Source organism: Fomitiporia mediterranea (assembly GCF_000271605.1).
Source record: "Fomitiporia mediterranea MF3/22 unplaced genomic scaffold FOMMEscaffold_4, whole genome shotgun sequence".
Classification (NCBI taxonomy): domain Eukaryota; kingdom Fungi; phylum Basidiomycota; class Agaricomycetes; order Hymenochaetales; family Hymenochaetaceae; genus Fomitiporia; species Fomitiporia mediterranea.
In genome coordinates this window covers 1674228-1691645 of record NW_006760389.1, presented here as the reverse complement: position 1 = coordinate 1691645, position 17418 = coordinate 1674228, and the positions used below count along the sequence as shown (strand labels likewise).

The 17418-nt window shown below is 45.3% G+C and overlaps 7 protein-coding genes across 7 annotated transcripts; 2 read left to right on the top strand and 5 right to left on the bottom strand.

Annotated features, from left to right (window-relative positions):
- Positions 1 to 385: 385 nt before the first annotated feature.
- FOMMEDRAFT_153988 (uncharacterized protein) lies at positions 386 to 1659 on the bottom strand (the record flags this gene model as incomplete). Its single annotated transcript, XM_007264575.1, has 2 exons — positions 386 to 1095; positions 1167 to 1659. 2 exons carry the CDS (start codon positions 1657 to 1659, stop codon positions 386 to 388), a joined length of 1203 nt encoding a protein of 400 aa, XP_007264637.1.
- A 1605-nt stretch (positions 1660 to 3264) lies between these two features.
- On the top strand, positions 3265 to 4711 carry FOMMEDRAFT_18586 (histone-fold-containing protein). Its single transcript, XM_007264574.1, has 6 exons — positions 3265 to 3365; positions 3438 to 3546; positions 3618 to 3702; positions 3848 to 4011; positions 4071 to 4200; positions 4270 to 4711. Exons 4-6 carry the CDS (start codon positions 3892 to 3894, stop codon positions 4449 to 4451), a joined length of 432 nt encoding a protein of 143 aa, XP_007264636.1. The 5' UTR covers positions 3265 to 3365; positions 3438 to 3546; positions 3618 to 3702; positions 3848 to 3891; the 3' UTR covers positions 4452 to 4711.
- An 84-nt stretch (positions 4712 to 4795) lies between these two features.
- On the bottom strand, positions 4796 to 6386 carry FOMMEDRAFT_145589 (pali-domain-containing protein). The gene is made up of 6 exons (XM_007264573.1): positions 6127 to 6386; positions 6061 to 6071; positions 5951 to 6003; positions 5708 to 5806; positions 5291 to 5488; positions 4796 to 5217 (listed from the first exon to the last, which is right to left on the bottom strand). The coding sequence occupies exons 1-6, from the start codon at positions 6292 to 6294 to the stop codon at positions 5063 to 5065; spliced, it is 684 nt and encodes a 227-aa protein (XP_007264635.1). The 5' UTR covers positions 6295 to 6386; the 3' UTR covers positions 4796 to 5062.
- Positions 6387 to 6936: 550 nt separating this feature from the next.
- On the bottom strand, positions 6937 to 10058 carry FOMMEDRAFT_80792 (thaumatin-like protein; the record flags this gene model as incomplete). Its single annotated transcript, XM_007264572.1, has 7 exons — positions 6937 to 7133; positions 7189 to 7275; positions 7343 to 7435; positions 7487 to 7553; positions 7607 to 7775; positions 7835 to 7884; positions 9963 to 10058. The coding sequence occupies 7 exons, from the start codon at positions 10056 to 10058 to the stop codon at positions 6937 to 6939; spliced, it is 759 nt and encodes a 252-aa protein (XP_007264634.1).
- Positions 10059 to 11751: 1693 nt separating this feature from the next.
- FOMMEDRAFT_145588 (SGNH hydrolase) lies at positions 11752 to 13810 on the bottom strand (the record flags this gene model as incomplete). The annotated part of the gene is made up of 12 exons (XM_007264571.1): positions 13360 to 13810; positions 13036 to 13297; positions 12901 to 12969; positions 12737 to 12841; positions 12629 to 12679; positions 12461 to 12564; positions 12358 to 12403; positions 12233 to 12301; positions 12109 to 12182; positions 11994 to 12057; positions 11927 to 11937; positions 11752 to 11863 (listed from the first exon to the last, which is right to left on the bottom strand). Exons 1-12 carry the CDS (start codon positions 13494 to 13496, stop codon positions 11752 to 11754), a joined length of 1104 nt encoding a protein of 367 aa, XP_007264633.1. The 5' UTR covers positions 13497 to 13810.
- Positions 13811 to 13818: 8 nt separating this feature from the next.
- Positions 13819 to 15199, bottom strand: FOMMEDRAFT_105032 (3,5-bisphosphate nucleotidase HAL2; the record flags this gene model as incomplete). Its single annotated transcript, XM_007264570.1, has 5 exons — positions 13819 to 14086; positions 14146 to 14397; positions 14457 to 14656; positions 14708 to 14983; positions 15064 to 15199. The coding sequence occupies 5 exons, from the start codon at positions 15197 to 15199 to the stop codon at positions 13871 to 13873; spliced, it is 1080 nt and encodes a 359-aa protein (XP_007264632.1). The 3' UTR covers positions 13819 to 13870.
- Positions 15200 to 15662: 463 nt separating this feature from the next.
- Positions 15663 to 16159, top strand: FOMMEDRAFT_80660 (uncharacterized protein; the record flags this gene model as incomplete). Its single annotated transcript, XM_007264569.1, has 2 exons — positions 15663 to 15952; positions 16000 to 16159. Coding segments are annotated over 2 exons (450 nt in total), but the record flags the coding sequence as incomplete, so codon positions are not given.
- Between the last annotated feature and the right edge of the window lie 1259 nt (positions 16160 to 17418).

The window sequence follows — 17418 nt, the reverse complement described above, 5'->3', positions numbered from 1 at the left end:
ATTGCTTTAACGAAATTTACAAAAAGTATAAAATATACCTGGTTATAATCTAATACAAGTGTTGCGACTTTTTCGTGATGTTAGATAGATTGCAAACAATGGAGACACTTGCATATAAAGCCTTAATTTTGGTGCTAATAAGTGAATTTACTCTTTCGAACTGGTCATACACAAGTGCAAAGTTTTGTCTACAGGCAAGGAATAAAAATGCAGCACGGTTTATTGCCCATTGCAAATTGTCACTCATACACTAACCAAACATGAATATCTGAAATGTAATCGTCCCTCTCAAGAGACACAACATTTGCTCATGAGTCACTGTACAACTAGTTATCAGCTACAAATGCCTGACAAAAATATGAAATCAAACAACGAAACATAACTTCTACGTCTCAAGCACAGACAAATCATGATAGGCGTCACCAATGCATTTGATAATAAAATCACTTCCTTTTATATCTTTGAGTTGACGCTCCACCGTATCGCGATTAATTGCAAAGTCTGGGTATTGAGGACCATCAATGCCTACCATACTTTTCCATAGCTTCAAAGTATTCCGCCGTGACTCTAGCATGGTGCACAGTGCATTAGCACAGTCATGCGAATCCCCAACAACTGTACACTGGAGGAAACGGAAGAATCTTAGATCGGGACATACGATCGGATTGCTTGTATCACAAGCGTATGGACCTGCTCCGACACCGTTTGGAATGGACAGGAGCTCGAAGAGCTGCGCCGAAATATCACAAAGGTACAATTCGAGCACCTGAAGCAAGGGAAGAAGAGGGAGAATACGTATAAGTGTAGCTCCGTCTGCACAATTACCGCCCATCTGCAGATGTTTCAGTGGTGGTAAGGAGCGTTGGACAAATTTCAAGAGACTCCCAGCTCCGTTTCCAAGTCCGTTATCCTGGTATCGAAGTCCTCCCAAGGCAGGAAGGAGCAGTTCGTCAATTACCAGCCTTCCATCGAAGCCATGCAATGAAAGAAACCAGAGGTTATGCATGATCACATCAGGACAATATCCATCATCAGACTTCCACCAACAGCCCGGAATTCCTCCAAATTCGGGACCACCTTGAGAAATTTTAGATACTGTTGTGGGGACAAGTGTCGCCTTTGTACCCAATGCATGGGCCCAGATCCAATTTCGAGAAGAAACGGACTTTCAAGACGTAAATGGCCAAGTTTCAAAGACTGTGTCAAATCAATACTTCCAGTCTCATAGTGTTCTTCGAGTAGGGTGTGCAAGCGAAGTGAGGTTAACATTAGCATATTTGTCAACTCTATGCCAGGAAAGTCGTGAGACGTCCAGAATTTCCAGTCAAAGTCAAGTTTTCCCCAATGCCACTGATGAGAAAGTAACAATGAGACGACGCATCCCACTGCTCGGTTGTCTTCTGGAGATCGATTATCCTCGAAGTGACATTTGAACGAGAAGTTAAGTGGTGCCCCGTTTGACCTGTGCAGCCATGCGTCAAAGATCTCAACGATCCATTTTTGTGGCCTTCCATCAACGCAGTAGTCCAGGTACGTCCATAGACAAACAGCTGAAATTCCAACCGGTACGCTAATACTTTCCTCTCGGGTAGAGATGTTGAGAATACACTCGTGAAAAATATCGATCAGTGTCTCCAGAGGGAGAGAATCGATGCTCATAGTATATTAGCACGCTTGCGAACTACTTGTGTGATAAGTGATACCAGCTATCGGGAGACGATAACTCGAGGTAAACTTTCCCTATGAATTTACCGAACAAGCAATAAGTTTCTCCACCTGGCTCCCAATATTAATGGAAGAATCGCAAACTGACCTTTATAAACACTCAATAACAGGAATGAAGGGTAAGTTAGTGACGCTGGAACTGGTGAAGGCGTGTGACTGAACTGTGTTCCTAACTGCGTATCGGCATCCTTTTACATATATTACATAAGAAACTTGTTGCTTGATATTCAAACCATTTGTATGTTACAAATTAAAGCAGAGACGGATAGATTACCTAGCAGACGACGCAAAACGACGAGTAAGTGTAAAAGAAGCAGGGAGAGTTGGCGAACTTAATGTAAACAAGTTATACATGGTTTTGACATAGCTCCTGGAAACGACCATGCCTTAGGCTTGTATAAGTTGTATTTGCTGGTTTGAATATCCATTGTAGAGTATTGTAAAGGCCACTCGGTCAGTGTTTAAATTTTACTTCATTCCTAGTTATATTCTATCAAGTCAAAGCATCTCGAATGCAGAAGTATAAAAATGCAAAAGTTAAATTTCTGACTTTTTTGGTATATAGGAACACGATAACTCGGTAAAGACAAAAATTTTATACAAAGAAACGGCTGGGAGTAAATGGGCCAGGTAATTTCTCAAAGCAGATTACAGTAGTATTTGAACACTATCATGCCGCTGAATTACTTAGGCTGACCACGTCGCCTCGAATATCCGAGCCTTGCTCCTCTTGTTCATTTGCGAGGCGTAATCTAAATGATGGAGATGAATGATCACCTAGTACTCATTACCTCTTCAAAGAGTATAATGAACACCTACCTGTTACGAGCGTTAAGCACACGCATGGTGCGTTCTCGTTCCATTTCCGTCATTTTTTCCCAATTTGTGATTCGCGACAAAGTCTAAAACAAAGATCAGTTCAGAATCGTTCGAGCAATTCTCAAAGTATGATTCTAAGTATACTCACACCATCGCTATTGACCACCATCGGCCCAAGTGCGTCAAACTTGAGTGCAGCAAGCTGTTCTGAGCTGAGATCTATTTTCTGAGCATCACTGACGTCGGAAGGCGCAGGGAGAGCAGGAATAGGACCAGTGGTACTTGGTGTTTGCGTCTCGACGATTTCAGTAGTCTTTGACGACATTGTGAAAGCTCCACGCAGTTACGGTTGTGTGCACAGCACCTCGCTTTAAGAACCTTTAGTAGTGATAACAGATTTTGGAGGAAAACTCTAGAAGGGTCTGTTTAATGTAGTGTGGGTGGGTGTATGCAGCCATGGGATTCCTAAAGTAGCTTAAAACACCCTCTTTTGGTAGCTCTGGGTTTACTCCTTCCTTTGTTGTCATCGAGAACTGTCTCCGCATTCACGACGGCGACAACCATTGACTCCTCGCTGATGTTGGTCAAATGTATGGTAAACTCAGTGTCGCATCTGCTATACAATCAATTCTCGCATACTGAAATCCTTGCACATCTGACAGGGCAACTAGAGGTCGTACTTGCTCCAGACAAAGATTGCAATTCGTAGGCGTAGGGTTGTGACTCACAGGTCAAGCACTCCACCGTTTGTTTCGTCCTACAAGCCGACATGTGGCCTTTCTTTGACTCGTGCAAAAAGGATATGGGTCGGCTATTATCTGGTAATTACATTAATTTCGCCTCGTCCGTTTTCAAAGAGGACCTTCTTTGTTGACGTCTATTTGTTTGTTCAGATGGTTTGGTTTCTCGTGGTGTGTTCCCACGCCTTAACAACTCAACAAGTCGCGCGTAACCGAATTCCTCGCGCGCACACATTTCACGTTCTGCCCACCACCACGTCTGGTAAGCTACTTCACAAAACTCGCGTACACTCGACGTGTCATTGCTGACTCGACGCGTGATGCATTTTTCAGATTGCAAAATCATCAAGCAGACGTGCTGAACGGAAAAAGAAAGGGCGATTCGGGACAATAATTGATCAGGCTGTTGCTTACATAGGTGAGTGAACAAGGAAAATAATCACTCACAATGGAATGTGCTGGCCACCACCCCTTGAGACATGGTACTTGATACCCTCAGTCGTTATGCATTCCTGCCTCTTCTTACTTTGCTTAATATCCTGTGCTGACGAATATCTTCACAGCATCCGAAACATCCTCAATCAATTAACCGCTTCAAGAATTAAACATGCCTCCTAAAGGTTCTGGTGGAAAGTCAAAGTCGAGCGAGGCGGCAGCTGCGCCCGCAGCAGCAGCAGGTGCGACGAAGACACAGGCCCAGACCCGTAGTGCCAAGGCAGGGCTTCAAGTACGTCTACTAGCGCCATTGCTGTGTGCTATTTTGTACTAACACGATCATCACCTTAGTTCCCTGTAGGACGTATCCACCGTTATCTGAAGCAACGCACGCAGCACAACGTGCGTATCGGGGCGAAGGCTGCAGTTTACACTTCTGCTATTCTTGAATATCTGACTGCTGAGGTTTTGGAGCTTGCTGGTATGTATCATTTCTTTTGTGACGCCTCTTATTCTGCATTGCCACCTCCTGACACTCTTCTTTCCACAGGTAACGCCTCAAAGGACATGCGCGTCAAGCGTATCACACCTCGCCACCTCCAACTTGCCATTCGTGGGGATGAGGAACTCGATACATTGGTCAAAGCAACCATTGCTGGTGGCGGTGTCCTGCCATTTATCCACAAAGCACTTACAATCTCTGGAAAGAAGAAGGTTGAGGGCACAGCATGAGGACAAAGGGTTTTCATCCTCATTCAGGGCAATACTCGTCGTGCCGTATTCACTCACTCCCTTTCTTGTCTCGTTTCTCATTGCGCTGACGCCTTGAGATTTTTGGCACGTGCCTTTGTTTCCCTGTGCCCGTTTTCTGATTTATTTTTTGCTCTTGGTGCTGATTGCGTCTGTTACTTACTATTTTTTACTCTTGATATGTACTTGTCTACGTTTTTACTCGTCTGACGTGGATGCTTGAATATATTGTATATTTAAAACCACATAAATTTTTTCTCATATCAGTCTCTGGATAATCAAATTCGTTGAATCGTCAAGTCAATATTTGTGTCAGGGTATTTTTTAGTAAGTAGTAGACGCTAATGGGACAAAACATAATGGTGACCAGGGGAATAAATCAAGGGAAAAGATTCAAAAAGAGCTCCATGTAAGAAATGGTGGATAAATAATGCAAAAAGTCGAAAACAACAAACAAATCAAAACTCGCAAAATCGGATCATCAGAAGTGTAGCCATCAGGCAAGGACAAAGCAACTCGCGAGACTCCGGGAGTCGATTGTCCTCTTGCACAAAGATAAATCGATGGAGACTTGGTATAGCTTGGAAATGGTTTTAGTAACCGCCACGGCGGAAACGCTTCCAGAATGGCTTATTGGTCATAGGATACGAGCTGCTCGCGCCATCCATGCGCGCACGGCGACGACCGAAGCAGACCGTGCAGCCAGCAAGGAGCAGCAGAATGAAGGAGACGAACGTCAGCCAGAATGCTGTCAAGAAGCAGAAAACCATACATCAGCGAATATATTTTAAAATCGGACAGGTATACAAAATGGGACGTACCGGGACCAGTGTCTGTGTTCGGGTTGACCCCATCGAGGTCACCCATCTTATTATGAACAAACGCATATAGAGCGATGTCGCACAAGAAGGCGATGAAAGTGATTGCAGCGGCGAGGAACGAGAGCAGCGATGCGACGAGAGTGAACGTCACGTGCGTCGAGAAGGAGAAGAGGAACGCGACGAAAGTGACCGCGGCCGCTGCACAGCACGAATTATTTTACCGAATAGCCGTAATCACGTAGTAGGCGGTGCGGAAAGGTACAGGAGGCGGTGAAGGTTGGCGCAGGCGCATCATTCCATCAATTCGGAGGAAATTAAGTTTGATGAATTACGAGGAACGCGAGGGTAAAAAAAGAAATGAAGGAGATGAGTTAGCAACGCGTCGGATGCTATCGCGCAAAGTTCAAAAACACGTACCGACAGGGTGAATGGCGAGTCCGCGAGTCCAACTGGCTCCGATGATTTCAATTTGGTTGAGGTTTGTGGGCGAACGAATTCCAACGGAGTACGCATGATCTAGAAAAAAGGCATCATTGTCAGTTAACGGATCACCATTAGCGAACATAATTAATTCGAAATTCAAAGAATAAATAGAACGACAATGGGATACAAAGTGGGAGCAAAGCGGTGAAAGCAAGAATGAGCCACTTTAAAACCTACGTTTCGGAGAACAAGTACGATTGCCGTTCGACGCGTCGTAGAAACAGAATGACCTATTGGGTGAAAATTAGTCTCTGGTGTGGCATGGGCGCAACAAGCAAGCTTCTTACCAGATACCGAACTACGAAGGCCACATCAATCAAATCGCAATAACCCAAGACACAGTCTTAACTTACACGAAGCTGGCTGATGCCTTCACCGAAAGTTGCAGTAATTGAGTTCCCGAAGTGGACACGGACAAAGTCCATAGCGCTGAAGAAAGGCAGGGAGATGGAGACGATGATAAGGAGCACCAACGCTGCTGTCAGGAAGATTATCCCCGGAATGCAGAATTTGCGATGCATGTTGTCGGTTTTTTCGTGTCTTCTTTGCTCTGCTTTATATTTCCTAAGAGCACGACTGAATATTCGCGTCTCAAAAATCAAGAGCGAGGGCTACAGGGATGTTAAGTGGGGGGAAGCAACAGAAGCGAGCAAAGGGTATGGAGCCTTTATATGAGTTTCGCTTAAAGCATCAAATATTGGGATCGTCTATGACGCGTATAATTTAGGTTCGAGGCCCGTGAGGCTGTGCCGTCACGTGACTTGACCTTGGTTAATTGGACACCTTTTTGGACTGTTTTGGACTCTTCTCATCCGAGAAATCAGCGCGCAAAACGCGGTAATAGTTGGTAGTCGAGGTACGCATGGCTTCGAACAGCTCAAGCGCCCGGAAGTGAGTTATCAAACTTCCCCAAATTTGATTTTTCTTCTCAGAGATCGGATAGCAGTTATCCAGCTCTTCCATATGGGAGAGAACAAAGCGTGTTTATCCTGTAAATTAGGTACAAGTTCTACAAGGTGCTTATATGCCTGCAGAATGTGCGGGAGGCTGTGCAAGGAATGTGTGTACAAGGAGATAGAAGATATATACGTGAGAGCCGCTGATCTCTGACACGATGATGAAGCGGCGGAGCGGGCCATGAGTCGGGGTCTGAGACCGAATCCTCAAGGGCAGAACGTAACAGTATAATCGGCAGCCAGAGTCGAGCTGCAGGTCCAGAGCGCAGTGCCGCTACTCTCATCGAACGCATACGCATACGCGTTAGGGCACCCTCCCTTGAAGTAACTATAGAACTGGACGCCAGAGCTAGGGCAAGTCGCGGCAGTGTTGTGCGAGCCTGAACAGCAGTTCGCAGAGTCCGCTATCACGAGAGATTAATGGGCGGGAAGAGCCCGATATATAAAGGGACACCGCACCTTGATTACCATCAAGGTTTGCGAAACAAGCCGTCTCGCATCCAGCTACAGTTCCCGATGAGTCGTTCAGTTGTAATTCGCTTGGGCCTTTGATTGATATTAATATACACCGTGAATCAGCGGCGAAATAATAGTCAATATTTTTAAAACGAACAGTTGGCGTTCAAATCAGTGGGACAGTCCGCTGTTGGGCAGCCAACGTTATTCGTGATGCTCAAGGGTACGTTGAAGCCATCAACCAACGAGACTACGAAAACAAGGTATTATTAAGTTGACTTATCTTTAGGAGCATCCTTACCATCATAAAAGTCTTGATTTCCATCACCTTGTAGGGTCCACTCAGCGAGTGTTACAGGCGGTACTCCCTAAAGAAAACCTTTAATATCGCACAAATCTAGAGGCCAGAGAAAATGCATACTGTCCCAGTCGAGGAGTCGCACAAGAGACCTCCGTTGCATCCACCGGTTACACACGATGTTGGGCCCTGAACAGTGCTGAAGTCGCACTCGCGGCGACCCCAAATACGGCCAGCCTTCCAGTTGTCTGGGACCGTAAAGCTTACAGATGTTCCTGATGCAGCCTCCCAGCTGTGGTAGACACGTGATCAGCATTTATCGCACGCAAACAAAACGACAAGTATGATTACCCCGTTGGTTGGTCTGGGACGGCTGTACCGACGTTTAAATCCGTGAAAATCTGAAGTATGCAGTAAGTCATCACCATAAACAAGACAGAAACTCTGAGCTGCTCACAGCTGGCCTATATCAGTAGTGAACTTAGCAAAGTCTTTGATCTTGTAAAGAAATGAAAGTGCGTACCAAACGGTGAAGGAGCAGCTATTCTTAACTGTGAAAGTTCTGGCAGATGCTCTTACCACAAAGGTAAGAAAAATTCCGGAGATATAAGCTTTGAATGCCATGTTGTTAATCTGAGTGCGGAAATGAATTATTGGCTAGAGGGCGACGAAAGCTCTGAATGCCAGTAGCCTCCATGTTCAGTGCTTCGTCTTATTTATACCATAACCCCCGTCCTCTCTTCATACATGCAGATTATGCGGACCTAAGAGCACAGCACCGGCGAATATGAACTCAAGTGATGACCGTGTGCATAACAGCTGCGGAGACGCCGACAGATATGTTATTCCACAAACATTTCTGTATGTTCTCCGCGAAAAGCGGTAATAAGTCACTCGTTTGGTATTCCTTAGTAGGCAATTCGGGGCGACCAGGACAAATTAACACCTGGCATAAGTACACAGCATATAAAGACCATCACTGCACATAGGTGTTGCAAGGCAATCACGGAGAAGTTCGGCTTGTAAAAGGCAACTCGCGGCGTCTGATCTGTGGACCAGTTATTGAGCGCTGTGGTGCTATCGGATCATGACTCTTCGTCCTTGCGTCCCGAGTTGCTAGCTCAAAATGACTTGCTGAGTGGGTGAACGCATGATACCCAGCTTGTATTGCAATGGTGACAATGCGATTATAATGAGAAGAACGTAATCACATGGAACTGGAAGGCCCGTCGTGCAATTGTACGAGTAATACGAGTAATACAAGATAAACAGCGTGCCTGTGTAATGTGCGAGAGCTTGGGCAACGATTTGTGTATGAGAAGATGGAGGGTATACGCATGAGAGCCGTTGAGCTTTGAAACGCTGAAACGACACAGAAGGACCGTCAATCGGGACCGAATCTTCAAGGGCAGAACGTAACAGTATAATCGGCAGCTTTGGTCGAATCGCATGTCCAAAGTGCAGTACCACTGCTCTCATCGTAGGCATAAGCATACGAATTGGGACACCCGCCTTTGAAATAGCTATAGAACTGTACGCCGGAACTTGGGCACGTCGCGGGGGTGTTGTGCGAGCCGGAGCAGCAATTTGCGGAATCCGCTACAAGGAGAGATCAATGGGCGCGAAAAGACTGATGTTTAAAAGGACACTGCACCTTGATTACCATCGAGGTTCGCGAGACAAGCAGTCTTGCATCCAACTACGGCTCCCGATGAGTCGGTCAATTGTAATTCACTCGGACCTTTGTTTTCATTCAGTATGGAGTCAGTGATGAAACAACAGTCAATGATACTAATACAGACAATTTGCGTTCAAATCGGTGGGACAGTCAGCTGTTGGGCAACCAACGTTGTTCGTGACGCTCAAGGGTATGTCGAACCCATCAACTAATGAGACTACAAAGCTCAAGATATTAATAACGAATCTCAACTGAAGAGGCGTCCGCTTACCGTCATACCAGTCTTGGTTCCCATCCGCTGAAAGGGTCCACTCAGCGAGCGTTACGGGCGGTACTCCCTAAAGGAACAGTCATTAGTATTAGTGCACAAACGCAGTAGCGAGGGATAATGCGTACAGTTCCAGTTGAGGAGTCGCACTCAAGACCTCCATTGCATCCACCAGTCACACAGGATGTTGGACCCTGAACAGTGTTGAAGTCACATTCGCGGCGACCCCAAATACGGCCTGCCTTCCAGTCGTCCGGAACACTAAAGCTTACAGACGTTCCTGGTGCAGCCTCCCATCTGTAATGGACGTGAGGATTAGTGATTATCACAAACGTAAACGGGGCGTTGCATGATTACCCTGTTGGGTGGTCTGGAACGGCTGTACCGACGTTCAGATCCGTGAAGGTCTGTAGTATGTAATAAGTAACTGTCACTATTAGCCGCAAACTCCAGGCTGCTCACAGCTGGCCTGCATGAGTAGCGAAGTTAGCATAGTCTTTGCTACCTTGAAGGGAGGAAGGCGCTTACCACACAGTAAAGGCGCAGTTGTTCTTAACTGTGAAGGTCCTAGCGGATGCTTCTGCCACAAAAGCAAGGAAAGCACCAGAGACGTAGACTTTGAAGGCCATGATATCAGACTGAATGTAAGAATTGAAATTTTGCCAGAGGGCGATAAAAGCTTTCCAGCTCGATACTCGTCTTGCTCAACACTTTGCCTCTTTTATACCATAATCTTCACCGTCTCTTCATATATCCAGATCCTGTATATCAAAAAGCGCAGCACTAGGTAATATGAGCCCAAGTAATGACCATGTGCATCCCGTTGTCAGCTGTACAAGCGAGGTAACTGAGGAGTCGCCGACAGGTACGCAATCTCGCAGACATTTCCATATGTTTTTCTTGGAAAAACAGTCATAAGATGCATCTTTGTCTTCTCACGGAGGGCGCTAGTAGGTCATCTGGGTCGACCAAAAGAGATTGACACGCTGGCATAAAGTTAATACAATTCAATAAGAATCCCAGGAAGAGAGCCAGACACATTCTGCAAGGACCGTGGCTGCATATGGACGTCGCAAGGCGATCACGGAGAAGATGAGCGTGTGCAACGTAACTCACGCGGCGTCCGACAAATAGACTTGAAAGTATTGAGCACCTCCTGTGGTACCTTCGGATCAAGAAGTTTCATTCCTGCGTCCTGAGTTGCCAGCTCAGAATAACTTGCCGGGTGGGTGAACACATGCTGTCGAGCTCGCGTTGCAATACGGACAATGCGATCATAATGAAAGGGACGTGATCACATGGGATTGAACGATCGTCATGCAATTCTCGATATTAAAAGATCCGTAAGTTGTCCGGAGACAGAAATGCATCTTAAGCGGGACCAAGCGGGAAACATCGGGAGTATATTCGGTGAGCCTGGACGAGACTGTGCGTTTGAGGGTGATATGGTCTGAATGCCTGGGTTTATGGGCCAGTCAAGGCGCACATGATGCAGTTCGCTGCCTAAGGATTAGATAGCAACGCACATCAAACATAAGAAACAAGCTTCACAATGTAACATGTGGAACGCACTCGAGTGTGACACCTTAGTCAATGGTGCCTGGGCTAGATGACTAGAAAGCCAAGTGAACGCTCTCGAGTCTCCTGTACTATGCACAGCACGTAATCTCAGTGAAAGAGCCCGCTTGGGCCGTTCCTGGTGTGTCCCAAGCCTACGTCCGAACATCGATAATGTTGAGTAAAATTGCCTTCGTTATCTTCCAGGCAGCTAGGTCCTCATTATGCTGACCGAGATCCGTACTGTTATGCCTGGTTCGTATTGGTCCTCACGGATACGACTAGGTTGATTAAGGTGTTTGACCCGCAACAACTAAAATACCAAAAAGGTGCGGCTCGGTGTGAAGCCCCGAAGGCATAGTAAATATAGCAAAGACAGGAGAAGTCACTGCTTCAGCATTCCAGAAGACAAACGACCATGTGTGTGTTGCCATTCTTGCATTCACAGACGCCGCCAACCCTGAAAACTTGTTGATCACGAGAAAATCCTCATGAATCACTGAGTCCTCTAGTTTCGGAGACAATGCTCTTCAATGGAAACTTCGGGGCAAGAAATTTATCTTCGGATGGAGCACTTGCTTTAAATCAAAGTGGAGGTAATTGAGTGATAACAATTTGGAAAGCAATGCATTGACGTTTTGTCGACCAAATTTGCATCACGTGCTATTAACATGGTCATTTTGTAAAATTGTTTACCCGTATTTGCACAGACTCTTAGAAAGGAAGGTGCTTTTACAACGGAAGATTCGGGACGACAGCTACTCTTCAATGCACCAATGTCTCCCACTCCTCTTGCGGGTGAATGCCGAAAATGTTCAGCCACTCTTCGAAGAGTCCTGCTATTTTCTGATGACCAGAGACGGTGGGATGCAGGTTGCTTTAGAAAATGTATACTCATCAGAAACATGGGACGAGCTAAAGTCAAGTGGTTGCAACGTACTCAGGAAAGACCTGTAACATATTGGTAATTATCAGAGATACAATTTCATATATACAGCTTGACTTACATCTTCTAGCGAAACCCAACCTGTAGCATTCACCAGGAAAGTATCTCGGCCTCCAGACTTTTGCCTGATGGAGGCAGAAGTTAACGCATGCTCTGAAGATACGCATATAGCCTACCAGCGGGAGAGGATCTCTTCGTATTTCCCCTGGTAATAGTAGCTGATACTTCCATCAGGTTGCGGCCAACCCCACTACATTCATAATGTTCAATGACTTTACGTCAGAGAAACGAGTTACTAACCGGAGTGAAGAGAAGCATCGGCTGAGTCTTGTATATTTTCCTCAAATGTGCAAGGAAGTCCAAATAGTTCTATTGCGGAAGGTATGTTTAATGGTGGTCTGTGAAGTTCAAATTATTGCACTTACCTGGACGAACGTTTCGGCAGGCACATTTTGTCCATTATCGTTGGCACTAATTGAAATAATTGCATAAGTCGTGCAACTTCTGTACTTCGAGGTATTTGCGTACCCTATGTGGATGACTACAACATCAGGAGTCGGTAGATCGCACCTGAAATTCCATGGCGTTGTGTAGTTATGGTCCATAGAATAGATATAACCTGCATCTTCAGTCTTCACAATAACACAAGATACATGTGAGTTCGCCAAAACAATGAAAAAAAATGTAGAGGCTTACGTCGAAGAATTGTACAGACATTCCACGCGGATTTCCATATGATGGTATGTCCTGCGGATAAAATATGAATTCAAATGTGCATACATAGTGTCTAAAACGGAAAAATACAGTTAGAGCAATCCCGGGCTGAGCAATAATGACATGTTCGGCTTTGAAAGCCTCGCTGACAAGGAACGGCCAAGCTTGGTCGACGCCTTGCGGAAGATACTGACCCTGGATGAAATAGCGTGGAAATATATCACCGAAAGCTGGGATACGGGAATGTGACGTACTGCTGAAAGGGAATCACCGATGAACTGGAACGTAAGCTTGGAAGGTGTGTATGGTAAAAATTTTGCGTCCTTTTTGTGAATAACATACATCAGCTTCAATGAAACAAACTCTTGATTAAGAGCATGATTACTGACCGAGTTCAATTCAATTGATTCGAGATTGAGGCGATTATTCTGCCATGCTTCCGAGTTGATACGAACAACGGTGTTTCTCTTGCCTTCTGTGATTGAGGAAACAAGTGGAATTACATTGCTCCCAGCAGAGACATTGACTGTCGAGAACGGTCCATAATCAACCGATACGCCAATCGGCGCAGATGGGGAAGTTGTATGAAGCCCCAAATTCAATGTCAATGATTTTAGATTCTCGATATTCAGCTTGAAGCCTGTGCTTGCCCTATTCAAGGGGACATCATAACCACGTTATTACATTACTCACTCATGTATCTTGATACTCACCACCAGCTTCCAGGACTGTCATCCCATCTTCCATGAAAATGTATCAAGGGATGATTGTTCTGAATCATTTCCTGAGCAAGGGCAGCATAGAGCACAAAGCTGACAAGTGAATAGACGACTTTCGCCAGGCGCATCATGAAGTCGAGTATAACATCAGGTAGTCTACGAAAGCTGTCTTCTGCTAGAACTTCGCAAAGTATTTATGCTTCTTATAAAGAATTCGTAGCAATTAGCGCCTTATGTCTGCTGAGCAGCCGAGATTTCCCCGAGAATCCTAAAGACAGCTGGAGGTAGGTCGAGATGCAGTCTCGTGATGCTGCCTCACGGTCCAATTCTGCCCGTAGCGGAGCCGACGGAAAGAACAATCAATATCTGACTCTGAAGACCAAAACCTGCACTCGTGGCGCTGACGAAGAGTCTGGTTCAAGATCCAGCACGCAGAAAATCTGTGTCATTAATCAACAATATATGTGATTGTTCAGTGACAGCAATAGCCAATACGAGTGCTAGATTATACTTGAGATTCGCCAGTCCCTACAAAGTCAGCCTCTTCCTCCTTTGCTTGTCTAATAGCGTCCATCACCCGTCCGTGTAGAGCTTTCCCAGTAGCGAGAATTCCGTAGTTCTCTCCGAGCGTACGCCCAAGTCCAAAATCCAGAGGCTTCCCACGTGAATCAGAAACAATACCGCCCGCCTCCTCTACTAAGAGCGACCCAGCTGCATGATCCTACATCATATGTTATTTATAGTCATTGCAATCACGATGTTAAAGCAACGAAAGCTTACCCATATCTTCTCTTTGTAGTCCGGTTTAGCAGGCATCCGGAGATAGATTGCTCCGTCTCCGCGAGCGAGAGCACAATATTTTGCCTGACTGTCTAATCGTGTCGGAGGACGAGAAATATTCAAGATTTTTGCGACCCGCTCGTTGAAACCAAGTCCAGAGTGACTAGGTTCAACAGACTCTAGTATATTTATGTCCGAGTCTTTGAACGTGGGCACCTTGAGGGGGTTTGGCTGGGCATTATTCAAAGAACGCTGGGAAATTAACAGAAAACATTTGAAAGCGTTCGCTCCCGAGAACAGTTCCTGCATACCTGCTCTGCACCCTGGCCGCGTACAGCGATGAACAAACATCCTTTCCGTTCGTCGGGTTTTGAAATGTCGGCCGGTAAATTCGGACATCCGATAACACCCACTTCAACTACCGAATTGACGAGAAAGGCAAGGCAGACCGCATATTGCTCTCCACGAATAAAGCCTTTCGTTCCGTCAATAGGATCTAGAGTCCACATGCCTATAACATATTATAATTATAAAAGTCTTACCAAGCAGAACGACAACTCACGGCCAAGTCTACCTCCGGGATGCCTGCCGCGGTCTATTGCATCTAGAAGCTGGCCTGAAGTTCGTTCACTTCCAGGCCCAATTCCCCATTGTACATTGTCACCAAGGGCAAGTTCAGACGTCAGTGCCTCGTTCGCAAGCTGAACAACGCGGTGGCAGAGTTCGCTGTTTGTGTCAAGACGCAGATCTCCTGAATCTTCTTCGCCAATAATATTATCACCTGGAAAGGCATTTGAAAGAATTGTGTTCACGACGGCTTGGGCGGAGAAATCAGCAACTGTCAAGGGAGTTTCGCGCCACAGATAAGGGACAAGAGTGAGTATATGCAAATCAGCGGCGTCAAAGGCCTGGACAGACCAGTCACAGGCGACTTGTCGTCTTTGATCAGCTGTTCGCCCTTGACGAGCTTGTTGAATACGGAAGACGTGAGCTGACAAGCACGGCGGACGGCCGCTACAGCGACCTCTTTCTCAAGCGCATATGCCAAGGACATGTTGGTAATATAATATTGAGAAATCTACTCTGAGTCTGTGGCTGCGTGTGGCGTGCTTAGTCGCGTCACGTTACGTCACATTGAGCAGTCGTTCATTTGTCCAAAATCAATACGTCGTCTTGTTGCACAATTGGTGATCATAAATTATCGATCGTACATTTGCGAAAAGCAGCGAGCACACAGCCAAATAATGTCTCAAATGGCTGCAATGATAAGATATCTTTGCGGTTTAGTGAAGCTCTGCGAATCATTTTGAATTCGACAGTTTCTGGCTCAGATTTCTCGAAGTGGTGACATCGACTCATTGCAGCTGCTTGTATTACGTACTTACAGTAAACACACACGAAATACGTGTTTGACTCCTCTGTCTGCTTTTGACTCGTGTCAGCTACTGCATCTAGGACTATAACACATTCTTGCTCATACTGCCAGTCGAAGAAGTCGTTACTCTTTGCATTTCAATATGACTTGTGAACCTGCCCGCCATTCATCTCTTTGGTTCGACGATGGCAATGTCATACTCCTTGCTAGTACGAATCAGCTAGATCCGCCAGGTCTGCTGTTCCGTATTCACAAGAGTGTTCTGTCAAAGCACTCAGAAGTTTTCCGTGATATGTTTACACTGCCAACGTCCGAAGACCGCGGGCACTCAACGGAAGACCAGAATGAGACGTACGATGGCACTGCTCTCATAAGAATGCCAGATACGGCAGAACAAATTGAAGCTATGATTAAAGCTTTCTACGAACCACTGTAAGCAAATATGTTTTGTTCTTTGGATTTACCTAATGTATTTACAGATACCTCGAATTTGACAACCGGGACCCAGACCTTCCGTTACAACTGACCCCATTGATGGCTATGGTCCGCAAATACGAGATTAAAGAAATTGGATCGCACCTAGAAAACCGATTTAAAGCTGCATGGCCAAAGACCCTTGAGGAATGGGATGAAATCGACCTCAAATTGTCCGAAATGTGTGTACCAGACCTGTTAACTGCATGGCCGAGTTCCCTCCTGCCAGAGCCTGCATCCGCGATTGTATTCGCCAAACAATTTGGCATTGATTGCGTCCTGGCAGCTGCATTCTACGATCTCTCAAGGTGTAGCTATTACCAAGAGTGGCCCTCAGACCCCAATGCAAAGTTCGATCCTCACAAGAAAGGAGCACGGTGGAATCTGCTCAGTGCACAGGACATTCTTAAACTTGGCCAGCTAAAGGAGACACTGAAGTCCTTACTGCTGAGTGCAAGAATCACTTGTCGATTGGTTTTGGCATGTAAGGGAGACTCCAGAGAAACATGCCGATCAATAATACAGAACTTCTTTGATACTGTCATGCAAAATTTTTATGATGTTCTGTGTTCTGCATGGTGGACAAAGGATCAATATCCTATTTGTGATTTGTGTTCAGGGGCTGTTGCAATGAGACTTCATAATGTACGAAACAGGATGTGGGATGAAATACTTAACATGGTCCACAGCAAGTAGCCTTATAAAGGTAAGCATTCTTAGCATTGTTTGCCCTTTGATAACACTAACAACCATGTGTACTTGCACTTGCAATTTGTAGTTACTACTATGTATTATAATTATTGTCTGTGTTAATAAGACATGATTAGAGATGTGGCAAGATTATCACAGCAATGAGAAATAATTAAGATACAATCTCTCAAGGGTTTTCCTAGGCAACATACAATAAGTAACAACAGAAACTTTTCAACAGATATCATAATGTTAAATTACTCTTTACTGTAATTTATAGTTCTGTGTTTCTTATACTTAAGAGCATATTTAGAAAATCTAATTGAAAATAAAGGGGAAAGGAAATAAATATTTAATAAATCCTATTTCTCTATTGTCCACCTGGCAGCCAATTAGACAGAAACACAAAGCTCTTTTGGTTTGGAGAAACAAAGCTGTATCTGAATGCAGAGCCAGTAGTTCAAGCCACCTGAGGGACATACTGTAAGGGGCCTAATTAGAGGGTGTACAAGACCCTTGTAGTCCCTCTAATTAGGTACCTTTTAAGCTTTTCTCCCTAACTGTACTTAATACTAGACTTAAATAGTAAAAAAAATTCTAAGTCAAAATAAAATAAAATAAAATAAGTATGCTGAGTGCCCTATATGGCAACTGTAGCCCTCCCCACCCTCGCCCACACCCTTGACGTCTCACTGTCTCATACAGTGAGCACACACTTTCCTCTGTATCTTACT